Consider the following 25069-nt stretch of genomic DNA (forward strand, 5'->3'; position numbering starts at 1 on the left):
AGCACAGGGGATAAAAAATAAAAGGAAAGGAAATCAACCATAAGAGAAAAATTAAAATAAACAATAAACCTTTATGCATCTAACACTCTGAAGCTTTGGCATTCAATTTTACATATTATGATTGGCCATAGACAGTCTCCACTGTGACCAATCTTAATACATGGCTATACAGTCTCAGCTACTTTAAATTATTAAATGTTGCAACCCTTTAAAAATCCAACTAAAACTACATGTTTAAAAAAAAATAAACTTGAATTTTACTCATTTCAACCCATCTCTATACTCAAATAATATTAACTTGCTTCTTCTTGTGATTATTATCCTTTTCAAAACAGATATTGAGATGTGTTATTTGTATATGAACAGATATATATTTTTACAGACACACATACTCAATTTATTAAATTGCAAACTCACATTTGCTGATTTTTTTAAAAAACCGAGATCATGGTATGCTGTGATTCTCTACAGTTTTATAGATTCTGTTATCAGATACTGCCCCCTACAGATACTTACGTCTCCTAGCCTAAAAAATCAACAGAGGCCAAGATAAACTAGAATGATTGTCGGAATCACCAGAACATCACTCTCCCCATTAAATCCTATCAGCACTCCTGAAAAGGCCACTTATTCAACAAACTTTGATCTAAGGCCCTCATTTTGACAATGAAACCAAAATGTCAGTTGTCACTTTCCTTGGGTTTTTCTTAGAAATAGCTCGGCCTTACTCCGTTCCTCTCTCTCTCTTGTGCACAGGTACACACAAAAGGACAGGCAGATACATTTCAAGAAAAGACAAACACTTTACTCCTGGAGAGCACAAGTGTAAGAGGAGGACTTCACTTTATTCTTCATGCATGCTGACACTGTTGAAATTCTTTCCAAAAACAAGATATGACTTTATAATAAATTTTTAGAAATAGGACAAAGTTTTAAAAGACAACATAGGAGAATCTTTATAATGTGAAGAATCCTTATTATCCTTATAACCTTAGGATGTAAAGAGATTATTTTTAAAAGAAATAAAGCAATTACTATATCTTAAAAGATCAATAAATTGAAAAAATTAATATATTAACAATAATAAAACTAAGACCTTCTATTTACCAAGATAAAGCATAAAGAAAGTATGGGAGAAAAGATCTGCAACCCAGATAACTAAAAAAAGAAACTGATGAACAAAATAGATCCAGAGACATAGAATCATGGAACAGACTGATGAATTTCAGAGGGAAGGTGGGGGTGTGGAAGTGGTGGTGGGGAGAGATTAACCAGCGAACTTGTATGCATATAAGCATAGCCCATGAACACAGGCAATAGTGTGGCTAAGGCTTAGGAGGGGCGGATGTGAGGAGGTGAGGGTCAATGGGAAAAAAACAAAGGAGATATCTACACTAATAAAGAGAAAGATTCAAATTGACCATACCTTCGTGACACCCACTATCCAATCAGGAGTGAGTATGCAAATTAACCCAACAAAGCTGGCAGGTTAAGTTGCATACACAGGAACCAAGCAGCCGAGGGCGGGACCCAGGCGTTCCTCACCACTCCAGCCGCTCTGGGCCTCTGGGCAGTGTGGGAAGGCGGAAAGGCAGCTCCGGGCCAGAGCTAAGGCAGAAAGGCGGCTCCGGCCGGAGCGAAGGTGGTGCCGGCTGTCAGGGGAAGGAAGGCCCATTCTTGTACGAATCTTCGTGCATCAGGCCTCTAGTCTATAATACTTTCAATAATAAAGATAAATTTTAAAAAATAAAAGTACAGCCCTAACCGGTTTGGCTCATGAATAGAGCGTCGGCCTGCGGACTCAAGGGTCCCAGGTTCGATTCCGGCCAAGGGCATGCACCTTGGTTGTGGGCACATCCCCAGTAGGGAGTGAGCAAAAGGCAGCTGATCGATGTTTCTCTCTCATCGATGTTTCCAAGTCTCTACCCCTCTCCCTTCCTCTCTGTAAAAAATCACTAAAATATATATATTTTTAAAAAGTACATACAAAAAAGAATATCTTAAAATAATTGTAAATTAGTAAGAAAAAGAGAAACAGCCCAAGCCAAGTGGCTTAGTTGGCTGGAGCAAAAGGTTGTAAGTTGCATTTCCTTTCTGGACGCATACCTAGTTTGCAGGTTCAATCCCTGGTGGGGGTGCATACAAGAGGCAACCAATATATATTTCTCTTTCACGTGGATGTTTCTTCTCTCTTTCTCTCTTCTTCTTCCTCTCTCTCTCTCTCTCTCTCTCTCTTTCTCTCTCTCTTTTTCTCTTTCTCTATCTGTCCCACTTCCTCTCTCTCTAAATAAAAAAAAAATCAATAAACATATTCTTGGATAAGGATAAAAAATGTTTTTAAAGAAAAAAGATAAACAAAATTAAAAAATGGACAAAAGTCTAGAACAGATACTTCATCAAAAAAGAAAAGCTGGCCCTAGCCGGTTTGGCTCGGTGGTTGGAGCGTCGGCCTGTGGACTGAGGGGTCCCAGGTTCGATTCCGGTCAAGGGCGTGTGCCTTGGTTTCGGGCACGTCCCCAGTGGGGGGGTGCGGGAGGCAGCTGGACGATGTTTCTCTCTCATGGGTGTTTCTGACTCTCTGTCCCTCTTCCTTGCTCTCTGTAAAAATCAATAAAATATATATTTAAAAAAAAAAAGAAAAGAAAAGCTGAATGGCTAAGCAAGAAGTGTACTGGGATTTATTTGGTAAGAATTCCTTATTCTTTATATGTTATGTTTTTTGTACAGCCATTATTACTTAAACAAACGTTTTAATATATGTTTTCAAATTTAAAAAGAAACAGGGCTGATCTCTTTAAGTAAAGCAGGTACCTTTCACACTGGGTTGAATGTAAGACAGCAGATTGAGCATCCCTGGATTCTCAAGCAGTGTCCTGGCTGCTTCCTCTAATCCCAACTGCCTTGCTCTCTGGGCTTTGGTGCCTTTGCTCCCGGTTTTATATGGAGCTGACTAGAAAAGAAAATTCAGAAAACATACCACATCATTCAGTTTTATAAAGCAAGTTAAAATTAGGACACAAAATTAGAGGACATGGTGAGAATGCTAAAGACATCCTATGTCAACCCCTTCATCTTCCTTCAGAGACTAATTAATATTAATTAGATAATACTGGCTACATGAAGACAGTTGTTCTTTATCTGACTCTTTATACTTTTATGTATGCTTAAAATTTGTTTGTTTAGATTCACTCATCTTAAAAACTCAGTGCCTGAACTGTAAGAACTGTAAGGTCCTCTCCTCAACTCCAGCAAGCTCCTCTAAAAGCTGTCTATATTCAATGCTTCTACTTCTTAACCCACAGTCACTCCTCAACCCGCCATCACCACTGCTCTTTCCATACAGTATGCTCAAAGTGATATCAGAAAGATCCATAAGGATCCCCTAATTACCAAATATACCTTTTTCCCTCCGTATCTTGCCAAACCTCTCTGCTACACTTAACCAGTTAACTGCCACGATATTTTGAATTTAATTAAAAATATATGCCACTTGCGTACAAATGGTTAATTATTTTACCTCCTTCTAAAACTGTTTTTCCTAGTCTTCCACAGGATCATCATCTGATTCTCCTCATACTTCACTACTCTTTCCATGTCTCCTTCTTAAGCTCTCCCTTCCGCCACCCACGCCTCAGTGGTCCACCCTGACCTGCCTTCCTCACCAACTCCCCTGGAGTGAAATCTTCTATTCTCATGGTTTCAAATACCAAATACATGCTGAAGACACTCACAACTAGGCCTTCATGTCAGGATTCTCCTTAAGCTTCACACTACTATAACCTCATCTCATTTTCCCTATTTGACTGAGAATTCCTTAAAGCCAAGCACTATGTATTCTTCATCTTTGTAAACCCAAGTGCCTAGCAAAAATATGCATCTGATAGTTATTTAACAAAGAATAAATCTTTTGTTGAATTAAGTAATGATGACTGATGACTTTAGCTTTTTATATAGACCTAAATCTGGTTTTCATTAAAAGATAAAAAGGGCTCCTTACCACGTGTTCTAGTTCTTCAAAAGTTTTACAGTTTAACAAAGCTCTTAACAAGCATTCAGACATCCTTCCCTCCTTCTTAATTTTCTGGATTGTACCACGAACCTTCTTAGCAACAGCCCTGAAAATAAAAACTTTTATAATATACAAGACCTATAGGTTAAAACTTTCTCTTTGAAGCTATCTCCAACTTGCAGAAATGTTGCAGGTAAAGTAAAAAGTACTTCTCCCCCCCCCTCCCCCGCCCTGAACCATTTGAGAATAAGTTGCCATCACATTCAAGTAGTTTATGTGCATTTTCTAAAACAAGAATCTCCTCCTACATAATATAACCATCAAAATCCATTAATTACTATTGATGTTACTTAGACACCAACTTATGGGTGAAAGTTGTACTCATTGCTATTGGGTATCACTGCTCAAGACGAGTACACCTGACACTCATAGTTGATTTCTAAATACCGTTTTCCACTACAAAGAACTGGAATTTCGCCCTAACCGGTTTGGCTCAGTGAATAGAGCGTCGGACTGCGGACTGAAAGGTCCCAGGTTCGATTCTGGTCAAGGGCATGTACCTTGGTTGCGGGCACATCCCCAGTAGGGAGTGTGCAAGAGGCAGCTGAATCGATGTTTCTCTCTCATCGATGTTTCTAACTCTCTATCCCTCTCCTTTCCTCTCTGTAAAAAATCAATAAAATATACAAAAAACAAACAAACTGGAATTTCATAGAGAAGCTGATCCCAGAAATCAATGTACAGGGATCAGTGCACAGGTGGGGTGGGAGGGGGGGCCAAGGGCAAAGCACTGTTGTTCTACCACTTTATAATAATTTTTCACTGTGAATATACAATCCTACTGTTATTTTCATCCTATTTCATTACCTGTTCCTATTTACACGATCTGCCTAATAATGCTATTGCTAAAATGATGGGCAAAAGACAGGGAGATAATAAAAATGATAAAAAATAAAATTAAATCTAATCATGGAAAGAAAGAAAAAGGCAGGAGATTTCAAATTAAAGATGAAGTATATGCAGTCCTTAGATGACATTCTATATGCCTTTTACAGTCCTGGGAGCCTGGGGGCTGGAGCCTACCAGAGTCATTCTGACCATAGACCAATGTCCTATTGACCATCATAGAAGGAAAAGAGGCATATTTAGAGAAAATACAGAAAGCTTTTCTTTAATCATATTCTTTAATTTACTTTTTAATAGTGACTCCCTCAGTTGGCTAAGTGATTTTTGCCTCTCAAGTAATCAGGATCAAGCTTATTAATGAGCTTTATTAAATAACGTACAATAACTCTCCACATACTAACATTTTAATTCTCCTGGCATTAAAAACTTCAACAAAAGAGGTGGAAAGGTTAGTGAGTTGCAAGTTCCCCAAAAATCACAGGAAGCTTATTGGACTTGTTGTAAAAATAACCCTTAATACGTTTAGAATGGTTTAATGGTAGTATATGAAATTTTAATCAAATTCTTTTTGTAGACTTAAAGAACATATGCTAACATGGCACCTGGCATGTAGAAGACATGAAATAAATGCATGAATGATGAAGAGTGTTTTCATAAACTTTACTGAATAATACAAAGTCTTACAGTCTTTATAGTTTCTACATGTGTATTCCTGAGTTATTACAATAAGTATGTAGGCATAATATTTTTAAAGGGTACGTTCCATTCTATAACTGTGCAAAACTTACAATCCCGATATAAAATTACCATCCCCTCTAAAAAAATAGAAAAAGAAAATATACATATTTCCTCCAAACTCTATACTGCCAAAGAACTTTCCACTAAGGGTCTTTATATAGTATTAAGAGGGCAGTTTTGTGCAAGCTGTTGAAGATTTAGACAACATTTTATTTTTCTGCGTTTCCTGCTGGCAGTCCTAATTTTGCCATTATGCAGTACACAATCATTTCTATGAAAGATGACAGTCAAACTCTTAGGCACACACTTTCATTGAAAACCACCTTTTTGATACATGCCCAAGCTATGCGTAAACACACCAGCAGAGGGACTCTGTACAGCCCTAAGTAAGTAAACTAGAACTGACTCTCTCTGTCAGAATAGGACTATAACCAGATAATAATAAAGATGCAAAACAAACACTGAAACTGTTGAAATATATTGTCATTCACTTCCTCACTGTTTCTCCTCATTGGATCACATGCCCTCTTTCCCCTCACACTAGGCTTATCTCTTCCCAGGTTTCTTACCTTAACTCCTCTAGTGTTTGTTGAACTTCTCTCAAGTAATCAGCATCAAGGTTATTAATGAGCTCTTTTCGATAACGTACAATGAAGGGAATTGTATTATCATCATTAAAGAGACGAATGATGTTGCCACAAACCCAAGGTTCAATATTAGTTCTCTCAGATAAAACCTGTAAATTAAGTATAATTAGTGATTTAGAATCCTAAAAATTAAACATCTATATTATAATATGTAATTTAAAATACAGTATCAAATAATGTTCTCCAATCGCTTAGAAATTACTTGCTGCGGTTTAAAATTTTTTCATTAAAAAAATATGTATATACATAGTATATAATTTGACAATCATAAAACAGCCATTTCACTAATTTAATAAAATACAATTGAAACCAGTCTGTATCATTTATATTCTATAGGGCTCAATGAGATATGCACCTTTTTTTCCCTCAGACTGGTCACAAAGATCAAAGAGTTGGTAATTCACTGTACTGGCGTAAGTGACAAGAAAAGGAACTTTGAGTCACTGCTAGTGAGAAAGTACAATGGTATAACCTCTCAGAGAAGAGCAATTTGACAACATCTATCAATATTTACAATACATAAATGCTTTAATGCATTAATCCCACTCCTAGGAATTTATCCTGATATATTTATTCCTCTTGAAAAGGACATTTATAGCGATTTGGGGGGAAGAATTGTTTCCAGCAGGGTAAAAGTTTGACAAAACCTAATTTTGCAATGGGGAACTGGTAAGTAAATTATGATATGCCCACAGAGTAGGATGTCATACAACTACTCCTATATGGACTGATTTGGAATGATTAACAGTAAGTGGAAACAGGGCTTACTTTCAGGAAAGGTAAATGGTTGGCTGAGAGCTAGGATAGAAATATCTGTATCTTTGCATTTTGTATCATACACATATAGCACTCCAAATTCAAAGTAATTAAGTTTTAAAAACACACTCAAGTCTACATGTAAAAGTTTCAGCACAATGTACATGTAAGCAGAAGAGTTTAGAGAAGTCAGCCTAGAGAAGAAAAAGAATGAAATGCAATTTCGGTAACTCTTCTCAAAACCTAGGCAGATTTGTTCAAAGTAAAATATAAAAGGCCTTAAGTTTTATTAGTGTTTTAATCTTGATGCACAAGATCTGCCAAAAAAAATGAAAGGACAGAAAAATCATTAAAGAAGTATCATAATCAACTAGCTAATAAAATCAAGTCAATATATAAAATAGACTGAATTTCAAAACTGGAGATGAAATAAATAACACTAATTGTATCTTGGTCCAGCCATCAAGAAGCTCAAGATCTGGGCTAGAACTCTGGACCAAGATATTTTTTCTCTGGAGAAAAACGATTTGGACATGTAGAACCTTGAAGCTGAGGATGACAGTGTAAAGAAAACCATGAAGAGAATATTTCAGTGTACTTTCCTGTTACGCAGGTCAATAAATAAAACTTACCTGTTATACTGGTACAGGTCAATAAATCTCCTTTATTGCTTAAGCTAGTTCAACTGGGGTTTCTCTTATTGCAACCAAAAGACCTCTAATCAATGTCCTCAATATCACAGTGTGTTCTCTATCGCAGCCATCTAATCCGTCACCAAAGAAGCAAACTAAACTTCTGAAATGCCTGTTCCTTCCAGTGGAACTCCCTTTCTGCAAGTACATTTTGTCTGAGCCAGAGATCAGGTTTTTATGTTCTTTAGACCTTCCATCCAACCTCTCTGCATTACTAATGACTATATTTCTAAAACAAAGATATAGTAAGTCCTTTATTTTTAATTTTTCTTCTTCTGATCATAACTTCCAATGACTCTTACCTATCTACTGGTAAAAGTCCAACCACTACAGCATATTTTAAAAATTCCTTCCCAAAGCTTGGCCCCAAACGTCACTGTCCTCAAGGAGTTAGCAATCTAGAAGTGAGATAAAACATTAATGCAACCCTGGCCAGTGGCTCAGTTGCTTGAGCATAGTCCCATGCGCCAAAAGATCGCCAATTCAATTCCCAGTCAGGGCACATACACTGGCTGTGGGTTTACATGTATTAAGAGTGTGTATGCTGCCTGGCTGGCATGGTTCAGTGGTTGCGCATCGACCTAGGAACCAGGAGGTCGTGGTTGGATTTCCGGTCAGAGCACATGCCAATCCCATGGGTTGTGGGCTCAATTCCCAGTAGGGGTTGTGCAGGAGGCAGCTGATCAATGATTCTCTCTCATCATTGATGTTTCTATCTCTCTCTCCCTCTCCCTTCTTCTCTGAAATCAATTTTTTTTTAAATTTTTAAAGAGCGTGTATGCTGCCACTTACGGCAAATTTGTTCCTTGAAATTAAGAATAATAAAACTACATATAAGCAATCAGAACTTTTGAGCCTCCAAATCATCCGATTTTTTCTGTCTTAATTTAGTTAAACATTTATTTTAGTTCATATTATATGCCAATAATCACACCAAGCCAGTGATAATCAAATATAAAAAACCAAGTCCCTCTTCCCAACAAGCTCACAAGCTAATGATAGAAGCATAAATAGAATGTTAGGGAACCAGCTAGAATTGTAAGAAATATTAACCATGCTCTGTTAACCGTGATTGTTTTATTCTTATTAAAGACAGCACATTCTAACCTAGCTGGCAGTCACACTGGGGACCTGGGAGCTGACCTGGAGATGCATTTGGAGAATCATGGAAAGATTAACAACTTTGTTGCAGAAACCAGAGCCAGAAGTCAGAATCACCAGCCCTTTGAAGATCCCCAGCCCTTTTTGCATACCTGCAGGCCTTTGCAAATCTCCAGTCTGCTTACCTGTTAACTGCCCATTTGGCCTACTCTTTGGCTATTTCCCCATGTAACTCCAGCCCTTGCATATCACTAAGTTCTTGGAAGATTCCCAGTCCTTTTGCATATTGTAAACTGCCCATTTGCCCTTCTGCCTCCTTTCCTTTGTACTTTTATCTACATAAGCAGCTAGCTTATGGTGGGCTGGAGAGAGCAGATTTTTGTGGATGACCTGCTGCTCTCCCATACTGCCTGCAATATTGGAATAAATGCTCATATATGAGTCAACCCCTGTCTCTGCTTAATTGGCTTGAATAGTGACAGGCAGCACGGACCCACTGTTTGTCCGGTTACACTAACAGAAGACAGACAGACAGGGTAGCAGTTAAACTACAGGGTGATTTGTACTCTGTCAGAAACATATATTGATTGTTTTAAGAGCATAGGGAAGGTAGAAACATCTAAAGCATGGAAAAGCAACAAGAAAATGAAGGCAGCCAAATGGGGGCAGGAATTCCAGGATGAGAGACTAGCATATAAAAAGCCACTGATGAGAAACCGAGGCACATTTTTTAAGTTGCTATACGTCCAGCAATGCTAAAATGTACAAGTGGTGTTGAGGTGAAAAATGAAAAGGTGAATGATGAATTCTGTAAAGAGTTTGAACTTTAGCCTATGGCCACTATTAAGCCACTAAATGACTGACCTGCTCATTACTTGGTTTCAGCTGTTGAATCAATAGCCTGTAACCCCTACGAGTCAATGAGATTTGTGGACTAGAACAGTGGTTCACAATGTGTGATCCCCAAAGTAGAAGCTCATGCATCATCTGGGAACTTCTTAGAAATGCAAATTATTGAGCCCCACTCCAGATCGACTGATTCAGAAACTCTGGGTTGGGGCCCAGCAATCTGTATTTTAGAAAAAACGAGGCTAACAACAAAGAAATGTTTAAGAGTTAAAAGTAGAGAGCAAGCCTTAAGGATGGGTAGGAGTAAGGCAGAGAACTACTGTAGTTTCTTACTTTTAAACCATTCCCACTTTTATTACTTTAATAATTTGTATAGTTAACTGGTAGATAAGAATGAGAGTAAAGTAAAAAAGAAGGCAGTCTTGAGATTTTTTTCCCCTATAAGATTTAAATAGAGCCCTGGCCGGTTTGGCTCAGTGGATGGAGCGTCGGCCTGCGGACTCAAGGGTCCCAGGTTGGATTCCGGTCAAGGGCATGTACCTTGGTTGCATGCACATCCCCAGTTGGGTGTGTGCGGGAGGCAGCTGATCGGTGTTTCTAACTCTCCCTCTCCCTTCCTCTCTGTAAAAAAATCAATAAAATATATTTTAAATAGAGAGGTACTTTTTGTGAAGTGTTTTAAACTAACACCTATATTGTTACAGAAAACCGGAGAACCAAGCAACGCTTAGAGAGATGGAGTTACATTTATTATTACGCGTGGGCCCAGAGGAAAATGTCTCTCAAATTCTGGACCCCAACATGGAGGAACTTTTCCTATTTATGTTTTTACCTTCTTTGTCTCCCAAATATGGGGTGTTTCCGGCCCCCTTTGCAAGTTCTTATAGAGCCCCTATGTGCTGGGGCCTTGAGACCTCAACCAAAGAGCTGGCCTGGTGCCAGCACTGATAACTTCATCCAGGGAAGGTTTAATGGCCTCTGTGAAGTGGGAGTAGTCTTATTTTCCTTATTATTTAAGCAAGCAAGCATTTACAGAAGCCAAATAGCAGGGTTAAAATTTCAAACAGCAGTTTTTATATAAGATGGATGCTTCATTATGAGGCTTATTATATTCTAAACTAGCACCTATATTGGGGTTTATTATATTCTAAACACTTTTACACATTCAATATGAACTCATTTAAACTATATAAGCAGTACTATTATTATTCCTATTTTACAAATACAAAAATTGAGGCCCAAGGAAGTTAAGTGAATTGCCCAGTCCCCCGGGCAACTAGTATAGTACCCTTTCAAAAATTTGATTGTGTACAAAGCAAGATGATTTTCTTTTCAGGCAAAAACACAAATTAATCAATTGCCTTTACTTCTCTTCCTGAATCCTACTGCAGTGAAGTGAGACATGGCCTTCATACTGCCCCTGTAGTGTCTAAAACCTTTAACAAAATGGCATCCTCCCAGTGTCCAGAGATTTACTCCTTCAAGTCTATATTCTCACTGCTTCAGTTTAAAAAATAAATAAAATCTAGGCATCAGTTAATAAACCAGAGCCTTAATCAGCCTTAGGCAGCATCTACAATTTAAAAGAGCTAACACTGAAATTAAATGACACTCTAATGAGTAGAATTGAGAATGTTCTATTCAACACCATTCCAAAAACCAGCAATTAAATACATTCCTTCTGAAAGCTGTTAATTCCTGCTATTCTTTTCACCCTTATGTGTTCATTTTATTGGATCACTTATCAGACACAGAAAGTTTTGTTAAAGACTGCAAAAGGAAAAACTAATCTATGCTGTTAGAAATCAGAGTGGTTATAGGAGAGGGCATTGGTTAGAAAAGGTTATGAAGGGAGATTCCAGGGTGCTGTTAATGTTCTGTTTCTTGATCTGGAAGCTGGATATATGATGACACTTTTGAACATTCATAAACTGTATACATTAACTACAATTTTCTGTATGTATACTTCAAAATAGTTTTTAAAAACTACCAGCTATATATTAGTAACAAAAACTTTGTTTTACTTAATTCATCCTGGAATAAACAGTTTGACCTAATGAGTGATGCTGTGCTGATATGCAAAACTGCAGAGAGAAAGCCAACTCAGCTCACCTCCTTCCTGTCCCACTTCTTTCCCCAATTTTGTCATCCCAGAGTCTTCTTCACCCATATAATCACACATCAGCTGTTACAAGAAAGGGATAAATAGCTAATGAAGAGGTTTTGCTTGCTCTTCCTTCTTAATTTAGAAACTTTGCAAAAATATTACATATGGCTGCTCCACTCCCCTACCCCTACACCCCTCAAAATAAAGAGACATATAATATCAATCACCACTTTGGAGCATTTGATTTTCTCAGAAACTGCTTGCAGCTAGTCACCTCTTCAAATTCTTATAATGCTCAGGGTATTCACAACATATTTGCATAATAATATAATGTACTTTGACAAAAACTAGTTTCTGGTGGCAACCCCACATTTGCAGCTTGGGGGACAGGCCTGAAAAGAAGCAGGTTCTCTGGCTCAGTGATCTCTAATCCCTGATTAGTAAATAGACACTATGTTTATATGTGAAGCCTATAAATAAGTCAAGTACGGGCAATGCAGTTTTCCCTCCCCAAACAAAACAGTGATGTTCCTGAGAGAACAGTCAACTTTTCAGAGTTGGGAAACATGCCTTGAAAATTGGGGGGGGGGGGGGGGGGGGGGAGAATCAGGTGTCATGGTTGTCAGGGTTCATGGAGATTATCACACAAAATGAAGGAAATAAAAAGGTCATTTCTCACATGTTCAATCTATAATAATAAAAGCGTCATATGCTAATTAGACCAGACGAATGAAGCCAGGGCTGCGAGGAAGCCCGGGTCCCAGGAGCCAGAGGGAAGCCGGTGCTGGCAGCTGGGGGAAGGAAGGCCTACTCTTGCACGAATTTCATGCATCGGGCCTCTAGTTACTAATAATTAATAATTTCTATACAAGTAATTTCCACTGACCACTCCTAACTAACTAGGTACTTTTCAGGATTTCCCCAGAGACCTTGGACATACATTTTGCTTTATAGCAGATAATACACAGATTATAGGCATTCAATTGTTCCAGGCCTTCCCAACCAACATGGCATCACTGACTCTCACTCTTCTCAGGCGCCATTTCCCCAACACCTGCCTCTGTTCTCAGTCAATTTAGAAAGCACGAATGCACTGCTATGGGGAAATTATTTTCTCTCCCACAAAATTGGGGAGTTTCTCCTGTTTATGGGGGAATAAAAAGGCATAGGAAAGGAAATCCACACATACCACAAGAACTGTCTGTAAAAGTTAATTCAAGGTTAGACAAAGATGACTACATCTTGTTAAATTTTTTTAAACCCCAAAATGTAAATCACACCTAAAGTTTCCCAGACTGAGTAGTATTAGGATCCAGCAGAGGTCCTGGCTCTAGAGCAGCAACACACAGCCAGGAAAGGAGTGCACATCAGAATCCCAGGACAGACAACAGGGAAGGAGGTCACCCCCAAGGTAGCCTGAGGGGCAATGCCATTATTATGTGAAATGTTCTCAGACTGTGTTGGGGCAAACAAAAAGGTTGAGAATCACTGTTTAAGGTCAGTTCTTCTCTACTATCCCCAAAGCAGCAAAATAAACTGGGATAAATCCGACTTCCCCTGATATAATTATGGTACCTCAAGTTGGAATTCAAACAGAATTTTCCTTTAAGAAACTGCTAGGTCTTGTTCATAGTATATTACAAGATTACACTGTATTAAATAGATGTACAACGGCCAATGACCCAATCACTTGCACGGCTTTATAGAGAAATACAGTCCAAATTCAAAGCAAAAACTTAACAATGAACCTTTAAGGGCCCAATCTGTTGGTATACTGTCTATATAGCAAATGATCACTAGAGACATCCCTTGCCTGAGGGAGACATCCCTCAGAGACATCCCTTGCCTGAGGTCACAGCTCTTAGCTAAAGAGCTGACGACAATAAGCTATGACACAAAGCAGCATACCCAGGAAAAGAACCAGTGACCAAAGCCTCCTGAAATCACTAACAAACCAAAAAGAGAAAACTCCCAACCCTTCCCTTGGCCACTAACACTCCTATGCTAGTCAAAAGGAAAGGAATCAACTGTACTAAAATAGAAAAAAAAGGCTGCACATACCTGTACTATGTCCCAGTTCATTTCCGCCTCCTCTATAACATTGCTGGCATTTGCTGGAAACCTGACAGGCTGGCCCTGAGGACATGATTCGGTCTTTATTTTCTTTAAAGGGGACTGACCAGATATATAGTCATCTTCATCCTCTTCCTTCTTGCATGCCCCTTCCCACAGGGTGCTTGTGGATGGTGTCTCTGTACTGTTACTTTCACTCTTGAAGTTGCTGGCTTTATTGGTTTCTTCATCAACTTTCAGCTTTTTGGTCCTTGGAGCTGAAGGTGACTGAGCTGAATTTTTTCGTTTTGTCTTTGCTGTTTTCAGAGTCTGTACAGTATCCAATTTATTTTTTCTGTCTTCCAAATTAACATCAGCAATAAGCACAGAACTATTCTATCAAATCACAAAGAAAACACACAATAATTAGAAGACAAAAACCAATTACTATGAAATATTTCTCAGCAATGAAAAGGAACAAATTATTCACACAATAACTTGGAAGAATCTCAAGATTATGTTGGGGGGGCAATCTCAAAAAGTTACACACTATCTATACTAATAACAGAGAAATATGCAAATTATCCGTTATAGCGTCACATCACAACCAGATCAGCAGGCTGTGTCCCTGCCCTCTGCTCAGGCAGCTGTAAGGCCCAGGGTAGGATAAGATACAATAGGAGGGGATAAGAAAGGAGAGGGAGAGGAAGGCAGGCCTGCATGCATACAGGCCGAGAAGAGAAACAGAAATACAGAAAGGAAACAAAAAAAGATGCAGGAATGGAAAAGGGAAGGAAACGCGGGGCTCCATGCAGGAGGGGTTGGCGACTGCCGGGGGGAGTGGGGGTAGAGAGCAGGTGCACCTAGAGAGGGGCGGGGCAGAAGCCCTGCCCAGACGCAGGAGGAGGGCGGTGCCCCCTGGCACAGGCTATTGGCGGGGAGGCACCCACGGGTCCAGGACGGAGTGGTGGATGGTCTGAGGCCTTCTGGGCGGAGGCACTCCTGCTTCGTGGCAGCAGCAGCACCTGGGCTGTGCAGGTCTCAGCCACCCTCACTGGGCTGGGTGTCCCGGGCAGGGAATGGGAGCAGGACAGCGACAGGGAGGCCGGGGAAGGGGAGGCAGCAAACACCTGGCTGGGGCTGAGCCCTGCGCTAGGGGTTAACACGCCCCCCCCGAACAGAAGCTTTAAGAAGGGAGGGAGGCAGGGAGGGAAGAACTTTATAAAGGAGTCAGTAGAGAGCAGAGTTAAAGAAGGAAAGAGGATGTGTGAGTGAACTGTAGGAGCTATAATGAAAATCAAGTATAGTTGTGTACTGGGGACAGATTTTAAAAGTAGGAGTCCGAAAAGAAAAAAGATAAATGATAATGAATAATTAGGCAGGTAGATAGATAAATATTAAAACAGTGGAAGTAAGAAGAATGTATGGGAAAGGTACGATGAGAGAGAAAGAGGGAGGGAAGAAAATTTTTAAAGGGGAGCCGGTAGAGCTTAAAATGGGAAGAACGAAGAAATGGGGGAGGGAGCAAAGCAGGTCTCAGGGAGGAAGTGAAGAAAAAAATTAAGGTGGGAAGGAAGGAAAAGGGGAGGGAGGGCAGGGGTAAAGATAAGGACAGAAGGAATGTGGGGAGGGAGGGAGGGTAGGAGAAAGATGGGAAGAAGGATGATGGAACAGAAGTAGGAAATAAGGAGGAAAGAAAAGTTTATAAATGATGAGTCAGTAGGAAAAAGTGTTACATAAAGGAGAGAGAAAAGTTGTGTGAGAGGGAGAAGCCAATAAGGAAGTCAAATACAATTGTGTGTGAAAGGGATAACGTTAAAATAAAAGTTAATAGGGGTGACCAGGCCGGCAGGGGAGGGCAGTTAGGGGTGACCAGGCCAGCAGGGAGGGCAGTTAGGGGGATCAGGCAGGCAGGCAGAGTGGTTAGGGCAGGCAGGCAGGTGAGCAGTTAGGAGCCAGAGGTCCCGGATTGCGAGAGGGCTCTCAGATTGGAGAGGGTGCAGGTCAGGCTGAGGGACCCGCCCCCCACTCCTGTGCACGAATTTCACGCACCGGGCCTCTAGTATGATTATATTTATATAACATTCTTGAACAAATTAGTGGTTGCCAGAAGTCAGAAATTGGGGGCTGGGAGGAGATGAGGGAAAGGAAGGGTGGGAAGGAGCTAGGTGTGGCTATAAATGAGTAGCACTAGGTCCCTGTGGTGATGGAACCACAAGGATCTGTGTGGTGGATACACAAACCTACACGTGATAAAACTTCATAGAACTAAATATACACATATTCGCACACATAAATGAATACAAAGAAAACTGGGGAAATCTAAATAAGTTGAGTGGGTTTTATAACCGTCAAATCCTCATTGTAATATTTTCCTATATTTTGAAAGATGTTACCATTGGGGAAAACTGGATGAAGGGCACATACTATCTCTGTATATTTTTTACAGCTATATGTGAAATTATCTAGAAATAAAAAGGTTAATTTAAAAAATGACTAAAGGATAGGTCTACACAGACAGAAAAACCAAGATTTAAAATTTGCAAGCAAAAATCAACCATTTCCTCGGATAGCTGGTCCCCCGCTGTCCCCGCCAGCGGGCCGTCGCACCCAACCACCATGCCACCATGGCGTGGTGCGCTCCGCCGCGCATCAGGACCGGAGTCCAGTGCAGAGAGCCCTTCGTCCTGGGAAACGGGGTGCGGCCGGAAAGGGGGAACCTGGCGCTAAACCATTCGTAGACGACCTGCTTCTGGGTCGGGGTTTAGTACGTAGCAGAGCAGCTCCCTCGCTGCGATCTATTGAAAGTCAGCCCTCGACACAAGGGTTTGTCTCACTCTCACAAGGGGGACGGACGCCCACCACCCGCCCACCGCAGTGGCAGCACAGCGTCCGAGGGACAGAGGGGGGGGATCGCCCAGGGGGAGGGGGAAAAAAAATCAACCATTTAGAGAGAAAAGAGTAACACACACTGATAAAAGGCAACAGGCTACACCTGCCACCAATTTATGCAGATGGATACAGGACAGAAGAAAGTGTGACAGCAGGGTAGTGTCAGGAGTTTGCAAAGCAGTCCACACACGTCCAGAGGCCACTTGATGCACAGCCCCCACCACATATGTGCCCAAGTGATAGCTCAGGTGTAAAGGAATGAGACCTGGCACTCATTTGGGCACTAAATAAAGGAGACAGTAACATCACCAGTTAGGAAAGCACTGCAGTGGCCCTGTGTCCAGCTAACGGACCTACCAGCTCCTTAACAACCACGCCTTCCGAGCCATCACTGGTCTTTAGGGTATTCTTCTTCCCCCGGGGCACCCTCTTCGGTTTGGATTCCTTGCAAACAGGTTGCTTAGGGTTTCTGGGGACTTTCTTTTGGGGCTCCCAGGCACTATCTTCCTTGTCATCTTCTTCAGAGGCAGATGATCTAGAAGTAAATTGACAGAAAAACTGTAGGAAAAATGAAGCCAAATGTCAAAGTAAAAAAAAAAATTAAAAAAAAGACAAACATACATCTTGAAAAAAGAATAAGGTATGTGGTGTTTAATATAAAATGGAGTGATATGAGCACAAGCTATGAACAGATATTACTAAAAATTGAAACAAGAGTTAATCAGAGACCAATGTAAAAATAGCCCCCGATATGCTGTAAATCACAGGTCTCTCTATTCACCTCTCACTTAACAGACAACTATATACACACATACACTCAATGCACAGGAAGTCATTTATTACAGTCAGCAATGTACTGGAGCATGTCACACAATAGTCACTGTGAGGTTTTCCACTTTAACAGTGAAAAGTACTTAAATAATTGCCGAAGTATTAACCATATTCATTTAAATTGTATTAGGTTATTCAAACCATGTAAAGAGTGGGAAATGACTCTAGGAAGCACACTCAATTACATAAAAAGCCACTACCAAGACCCTTCCAGCTATTTTGTTTTTGTTGTGGGTTTTTTTGTTTTTGTTTTTGTTTTGTTTTGTTTTTTGCGCTCCCAGACCTTCCAGAGTGGGAAGAAATAAGATGCATCTTTTTTTTTTTTTAATTGATTTCAGAGAGGAAAGGAGAGGGAGAGAGGGAAAGAGAAACATCAATGGTGAGAGACTCATTGATTGGCTGCCTCCTGCACACCCCACACTGGAGATCGAGCCCACAACCCAGGCATGTGCCCTGACCAGAAATCGAACCGTGACCTCCTGGTTCATAGGTTAATGCTCAACCACTGATCCATGCAGGCAGAGCTCCAACTATTTTTACTTAGCCCTTTTTTTCCTTCACAGAATGGATCTGTTTCCTGATGAAACGGGATCAGGTGCAGCTACAGGACATTTCTAACAACTCAAGAATCAAACTCATAGCAACAGCAGAGCAAAAGCAGCATGTGAACTTTGGTAAAGGAGCATCATGCTCTGTCAATCCAATTAATTTTATGTCTTCCCACAATGTAAAAGGTAAATATTGGCAGGAAGGATAACTACTTCCTTCACTGATTAGTGAATAGAGATGTTTGGCTTTTTTAATGTTTAAGTTCTGCCTAGAGGCAAAGCATGATTGGATGACTGCTTAGCTAAATTATGCCCTAGGAGAGCATAGTTACGATAGGTGAAGCTACTGATGGTCTCTCGGTGAGTTATCTTCAGAGGCAGACACTAACTAAAGCCTAAAAGCAGTCAAAAATAAAGAAATAACACCGAAAAGCATTAAAGTGACATAGCACAGTAACAGGTGAATTACAAGAATAACATTTAGAAAACCAAGGAATCAGAAAACCAGGGTTCTGCTCTTCATGCCATTACCAAACTGAGCTGAATGACTTCATTTATTAGGAAGAGAAGCTCAGTACAGGTATTATTTTATTATACATGAGGCAGTTCTAAGACAGCTAGTCAACGCTCATTCCTAATCGCACTTGACCTCTCAGCAGCACCAGGCACTCATCCTTAGAGCACGTCTTTCACACCTAACGGACACTGCTCCTCTGGTTTCCTCCTGCTTCCCTGGCAGCTACTCCTTAGACCCTTTGCTTGCTCACCCTCCTCTCCATAACCTTTCAATTTTGGGAACCTCTCAGACTTAGTCCTCAGCTCTCTGTTCTCTACACTCTTTTTACTAGATGACCTTATCTCATCCTATAGCTGAATATAGAGGAATCTCAATTTTATGTCTCCAACTTGACCTAAACTCAGGAGAATGCCCACTTTCACTCAATGTCTAGCAATCATCTCAAACTTACCAAGCCCCAAACAGATCGTCTGATTTCACCACCCTCACACCTGATTCTCCTCCAGTCTTCCCCAATTCCTATCTACTCTATCTTTAAAATATATACCGAATCAAACCACTTCTCACCCATTTTAATCTCACTTCCAGTCCCTCTCTGCCTTGGTGACTCTGGTCTTGCTGTTCCCTGAACACTCCAAGCTCATTCCTCCCTCAGGGTTGTCACATTTGCTGTCCCCTCAACTTGGAACACCCATCTATTCCTCAGATCTTTGCTAATTGCACTCCCAAATCTTTTAGATCTCTTGCCACACACTCCAAAAGAACTTTCCCAACTACTGTAACCAAAATGTCTCCCACTGCAACCATTCACCATGCTCTCTTATCTCGTCCTCTTTTATGTTTCCTTACAGTACTATTACTGTCTAACATTAATCGGTCCTTTCTTCAGGGCACCTACTATGGTGCTCTAAAGCAGAAGTTCTCAACTGGGGACAATTTTGTCCTCACAGGAGGGTCAAGGAGAATGAGAAGATGCTATTGGCATCTAGTAGATAGATACCCCAGATGCTGCTCCATTTCCTATAATGAAAAGGACAGTCCCCCACAGCAAAGAATTATCTGATCAATGGTGTAGAGGTTGAGAAACCTTGCTCTAAAGCAATACAGGATGGGGCAAAAGTAGATTTGTAGTTGTATGTGAAACACAGAGTTTATTCTTGTATTATTATTTATCAATTATTGTATTATTTTCCATATGAGCAACTGTAAACTTACTTTTGCCCCACCTGTATTTAAAAATTCCTTGCTCTCATGTAGCTTACATTATAGTGTCAATATTATGTTAAATTTTTAGTTTGTTGCCTGGTGTGGCTCAGTGGATGAACATTAAGGTCTGATTCTGATTCAGGGCACATGGCCAGTTGTGAGCTCGTTCCCTGGTGGGGGGGGCGGGGGTGCAGGCTGCAGCCAATCAATGATTCTCTCTCATCATTGATGTTTCTATCCCTTCCTCCGTCTTCCTTCCTCTCTGAAACCAATAAAAACATAGTATTTTTAAACGTTTAGTTCATTACTTTCTTTCTCCTTGTTCAACAGTACCAATACCGAAACAGAACCTGGGACAAAGCATGAATTTAATAAATATCTGTTGCATGAATGATTGAAAAAAAGCACAGCCTTCTTCAATCCAAATGACTTAGAAGTTAGTGAAAGAATGCATTAATTCCCTAAAATATACACCATTCTCCCACCCTCCCCACCCCCATAAAAAGAAAACAATATGCTTACAACTCAGAGAAGGAAGAAAATTCATCTATGGGTACTGCAGGCTGGACCTTTAGTTTTGCTCTTCTTGGCAATGATGACATCTGGAAGAAATAGAACATGAAATCAGCATGATTTGAATCACCTGAATGACTGATGACTTATTTTGTCTGCAAAACATGTCATGCAAAACTAACACTCCAAGAGCTCTGCTATTAGAAAATGTTGTCGGAGGAGTGGGGGGAGAGAATGGGGGTCATTTAAAGCCCAAACACAGGTTTCCCCTCTTATGTGGCTGCCAATTATAAGAGCAGCTAACACCTTTCCAATGATTTCAAAAGCCTAATGAGTGTGAGCCATCTTTGGTAAAAAATATTAGCTCCTATAGGGTGACAATTCATAGATTTTTAGAATTATATGCTTAAGTACACTACAAGTGTTCTTGATGGTATATCAGACAGCAAACTATAAAGTTCTTTATTAAACTACATCTAAACTATAAACTATATTAAACTGTAAGAACTATTTTCCCTCTTCTATGTCTTCTTACAGTATAAAGAAGTTTATATGCAAAGTTGGCAATATTGAGTGACTAAGCAGCCACGTTATTCCTAAAACAAGATAATCCATTCCCTTATAATAAAAGTTTCAATATTTAAATAACAATTACTAAAGCCATTGAAAAATATTTACCAAATTCAAAGGCCCAACTCTAAAAAATTAAGACAAATAGCTAGAAACATCATATGATACAGGAAATAAGCAGATTTATTTTAGCTGATAAATTATCTAGGGTTAAACTGATGTTTAAAGACCAATGTTCTTAGGAACTGTTTATCTACCTCCATTCTCTAACATTCCCTTACTGTGTGTCACAGAATTTGTTACATTAACCACAATTTCATCTATTTCCATGTGGTGTTTTTAATATATTTGTATTAATATCAGAGAGGGAGAGGGAGATAAAAACATCCATGATTACAATCATTGATCAGCCGCCTCCTGCACGCCCTACACTGGGAATCCAGCCCACATCCCAGGTATGTGCCCTGACCAGAAATCAAACTGAACCGTGACCTCGATTCATAGGACGTCACTCAACCACTGAGCAACACTGGCCAGGCTATTTCCATGGTTTTAAATACCTATATCACCTACTTAACCCACTCCTACCCCACCTCAATAAATTGCACCACCATCCACCTAAGATAGATGATTTTTTGCTAAGCCAGAACCTTCAAAAAATGTTAACAGCTTCAATGAGCTATAATTGACATGCAATAAACTGTACATGCTTTAAATATACAAATTCGATGTTTTGACATATGTATACACATCTCCACAACCAAGACAATGAAAATATCCATTATCCCCCCAAGTTTCACTTGCAAATCTGTTTTTCATCTCCCACATCCAGTCTATTAGTAAGTCACAAATTTTTCCTCAAAAATATATATTAAATCTCTATAGTATTCAGTGAGACTTTAGTCCCCAATATCTCTCACCTGGACTACTGTACCAGCCTCTTAACCGGCCTCTCTGCTTCCACTCTTGCCCCTACAACCCATTCGCCACATACCAGTCCAGGTCATTTAGAAAATGCTTAAAACCCATTTGGTGATCAAATCATATTTTTTTACTATTGCCTTCTAAAGTGCCCGGCAGGACTGACCCCCGCCTACCTTTCTAACTATATTTACCACTTGCTATATCTCCACAACCGTCGTTCCTATAATATTCAGTTCCTGTAACAAGCATGATTCTTTCCCACCTCAAGTTCACTCTGGGTGGAGTACTATTCTTCCTGCTCACCAATAGGCTGGCTCCTTCTCATCTCTTAGAGCTTAGTATTTTAGGCCTAAAATGGGTGTCCTCAAATAATATTATAGGACCGTTTACTTCCTTTATACAGTACCATAAAATATAACCTATATAACTATCCTTATTTGTCTGCATCCCCCCCTGCTCACTTCATGACAGTAAACACCATGAAGGAAGAAACCACGTTAACCTTATTCATTTCTGCATCCCACAGAGCCTGGCATTTAATAGCTGCTCTATAACTACTTGTTCAATGAACCTAAGAATATATTTTTAAATGGTCGCTATAGTGGAATACTGTATGCATTTGTTTTCCCCATCACTATTAGGCAAAATCACACATGGCACTCAATGTTTTCTTGAAAAAGTGACGGTATGGAAGACCATTCTTATTCTTAGTTGCTTGAGATGTTCCAGTCTACCAAGCTGTCTTATTTCTCTGGGCACATGAGCATATTCAAATCAATAACTTGGGAGGTTTCTGTGATGTTACTAAGGGGAAAAGCACTAAACTAGGGCAAGTGAAAATCGGGAGAAGGGCACGGAGAAACCGGCATCCACACGAATATTAAAATAGAAAAAAAAAACACAATTTAAAAACTTAAGAAGTAGAGCAGAGGGGAACAGCTTTTTAAGAGGTAGCTAGAGAAGTTCCCCGGGGTGGAGGGGGGGGGGGCGGGGAGTACCATCATAAGTGCTCTGAATGCCAGCAGATACCCAACTGAGTAATAAAAACAAATACTAGACCTGGAAGAGCCTCAGAAATCAGAGGCTTGCTGTCTTCTTTTATGAATGAGATCCAGTGAGGTTAAAGGGTTTATTCTAAGGGAAGAGCTATGTGGCAGAACGAACAGAACTCAGAGCCCCAAACACCAAGCCTAGGCCTGTTTCCCATTCCACATACATTATATGAATAACATGCTATCAGGTAGGAGGTTCCAGGAAAAGTTCTAGACATTCCACTCATCCTTTCCTCGACAGCTGTTCAGCGCCTCCTAGATGCCAGGCGCACTGCTGAGAATGAAGTTGATTCTGCCATGATCTGATAGTGAAAAGGATGCTTCCTCCCCCATCGCCGAAAATCTGAGGTATAAACACAACCTAGGCTTGCTCGGGCTTTCCTCTGTCTGCCGCTATGAGCTAAGAGCTGCATTTTTTACTAAGACGCTACGAGGGGTTTTTCCGGATGCAAGTTGGTCAATACAGAACTCAAACAGTAAAAACTTCTCACTTTTAAAAAGAGATGTTATTCCCCAAATGAGCGCTCAGAACTTTTCACATGGCCCCAAGGATACCGGAGCCCGGACGCCGGGCTCAACCTAGCCCGCAGGCACACCGCCCAAGCGGACGCGCGGCTCACCTTCCCGCACCACGTATCCAAAGGCCCGGGATTCTGTGTGTGTGACCGCGTCTTCCGGTTCCCGCCGGAAGTTTTTCAAACTCCGGAAGTCCCGCCTCGCTTCTCCTTGACTGACTGCAGGAAGGCTGAGCTCCCTGAGCGAAGGGTGGGAGGGCTGAGCGGGAGGGATGGAGGTGGAGCCTGACGGACAGCAGTTGCGGACCCGCCTCCCTGTTTTTCTTTCTCTGGAACTGCTTTGCTCTCTTTTCATTACATTATTTGAATTTGCAGTAGAAAAATAAAAAGCAGTCAAGCTTTACACTCTCTAAAATCCAATTTTTAAATGTTTTTATTTAACTTGTTTTTTAGCGTATTTCATTATTTCCTAAGATCCAACGTAGAGTTTTGCTTCGGAGTTATGAAAATATCCAAATTTTCTGATTAGGACTTCTGGTAAACCCTCACACAGCCCAGGAGGTTCCCTCTACCTTCACAGAAGAGTTTAGCCTAAGGTGACCAGACGTCCCGCTTTTGGCCAGACAGTCCCGATTTTTAACAATTTGTCCCGCGTCCCGCGGCGTTTTAAAAAAGTCTCGATTTTTGGAAAGAATGCACGACAAGCTAGGGAACGGCGGGAGAACGGGAAGGGAATATACGGTTTTCGGCGGCCAGGTGGCTCTTTAGCCAGGATATGAGTTTTATATTATTTTTGTTAATTTTATAATGTTAAACTTTAATAACAAATAATTGCTGAGAACTGATTATCGAGAACTGCTTATCAAAGTTCGCATTGTTGATCAGTTGTTAGAATTCGACCACCATTGTTTGGACTTAATGAACAATGGCACTTTTTGGGATTGGCAACGACGAAAACATTTTGTAACTGTCTCTCAGACGATACACATCGTACTGCGTGCTAGTAAGCTAGTTAAACAAGTGATGTCATTACAAATCAGCTATTCAGATAACTTAGGTAAGTAATTTATTTATTTATTTCATAAATACATAAATTTTCTTGAATTTAGCAGACAGTACTCGTATTATTTATATTTTATAGTGGCGGCAAAAAGTCTAGCGCCGGCCTTGAAAGTGACACTTACGACTTACGTTACGGCAAATTCATGACCTTTTAAACAACGACAGCAATCTACTAAAAAAAATTCACTGAAATGAGAAATATGCCAAATAATAAATACTATACATAATTTTTTATTTATTATATTTGTAAATTGTACTTATGTTGACATTTAAAAAAATATATTACAATACTATTTTTGCGTTCTATGAAAATTTTTGTTGCTCCATATAGACCAAATTTTTAATCAAGAACACACACACACACACCCGGTCAATGGTGTCCCGCTTTACCAATGTTAAAATCTGGTCACCTTAGTTTAGCCCTACAGTCATCATTATCTTACATTGGTCTCTCCGGCAGTTTATTGCACTATCAAGTACACGTTTTAGAAACCTTGTTCTTTGAACCTGTTTCTACCTCCTCCAGCTTTAGCTTACCCCTTACCCTATAAGGTACCCAATACAAATTAGGGGTAAATACTC

General features: G+C 40.2%; 1 protein-coding gene across 3 annotated transcripts in view; it reads right to left on the reverse strand.

The window, feature by feature from the left end:
* The window catches only part of SRBD1 (S1 RNA binding domain 1), a 155988-nt gene extending 132399 nt beyond the window's left edge, over positions 1-23589 (reverse strand). For 2 of the 3 annotated variants that reach the window (XM_079791774.1, XM_079791776.1), the window contains exons 1-7: positions 23531-23589; positions 20374-20453; positions 17107-17284; positions 13867-14253; positions 6223-6389; positions 3998-4115; positions 2812-2950 (exon numbers count right to left, since the gene is read on the reverse strand). In XM_079791774.1, the coding sequence (XP_079647900.1) occupies positions 2812-2950; positions 3998-4115; positions 6223-6389; positions 13867-14253; positions 17107-17284; positions 20374-20453 (1069 nt within the window). In that variant the 5' untranslated portion in view covers positions 23531-23589. Of the gene's footprint in view, positions 1-2811; positions 2951-3997; positions 4116-6222; positions 6390-13866; positions 14254-17106; positions 17285-20373; positions 20454-23401 lie in introns of all 3 variants that reach the window. The other variant, XM_079791775.1, reaches the window with a different exon arrangement.
* Positions 23590-25069: the final 1480 nt, after the last annotated feature.

Source organism: Cnephaeus nilssonii (genome assembly GCF_951640355.1).
Source record: "Cnephaeus nilssonii genome assembly, chromosome: 15".
In the NCBI taxonomy this organism is placed as follows: Eukaryota; Metazoa; Chordata; class Mammalia; order Chiroptera; family Vespertilionidae; genus Cnephaeus; species Cnephaeus nilssonii.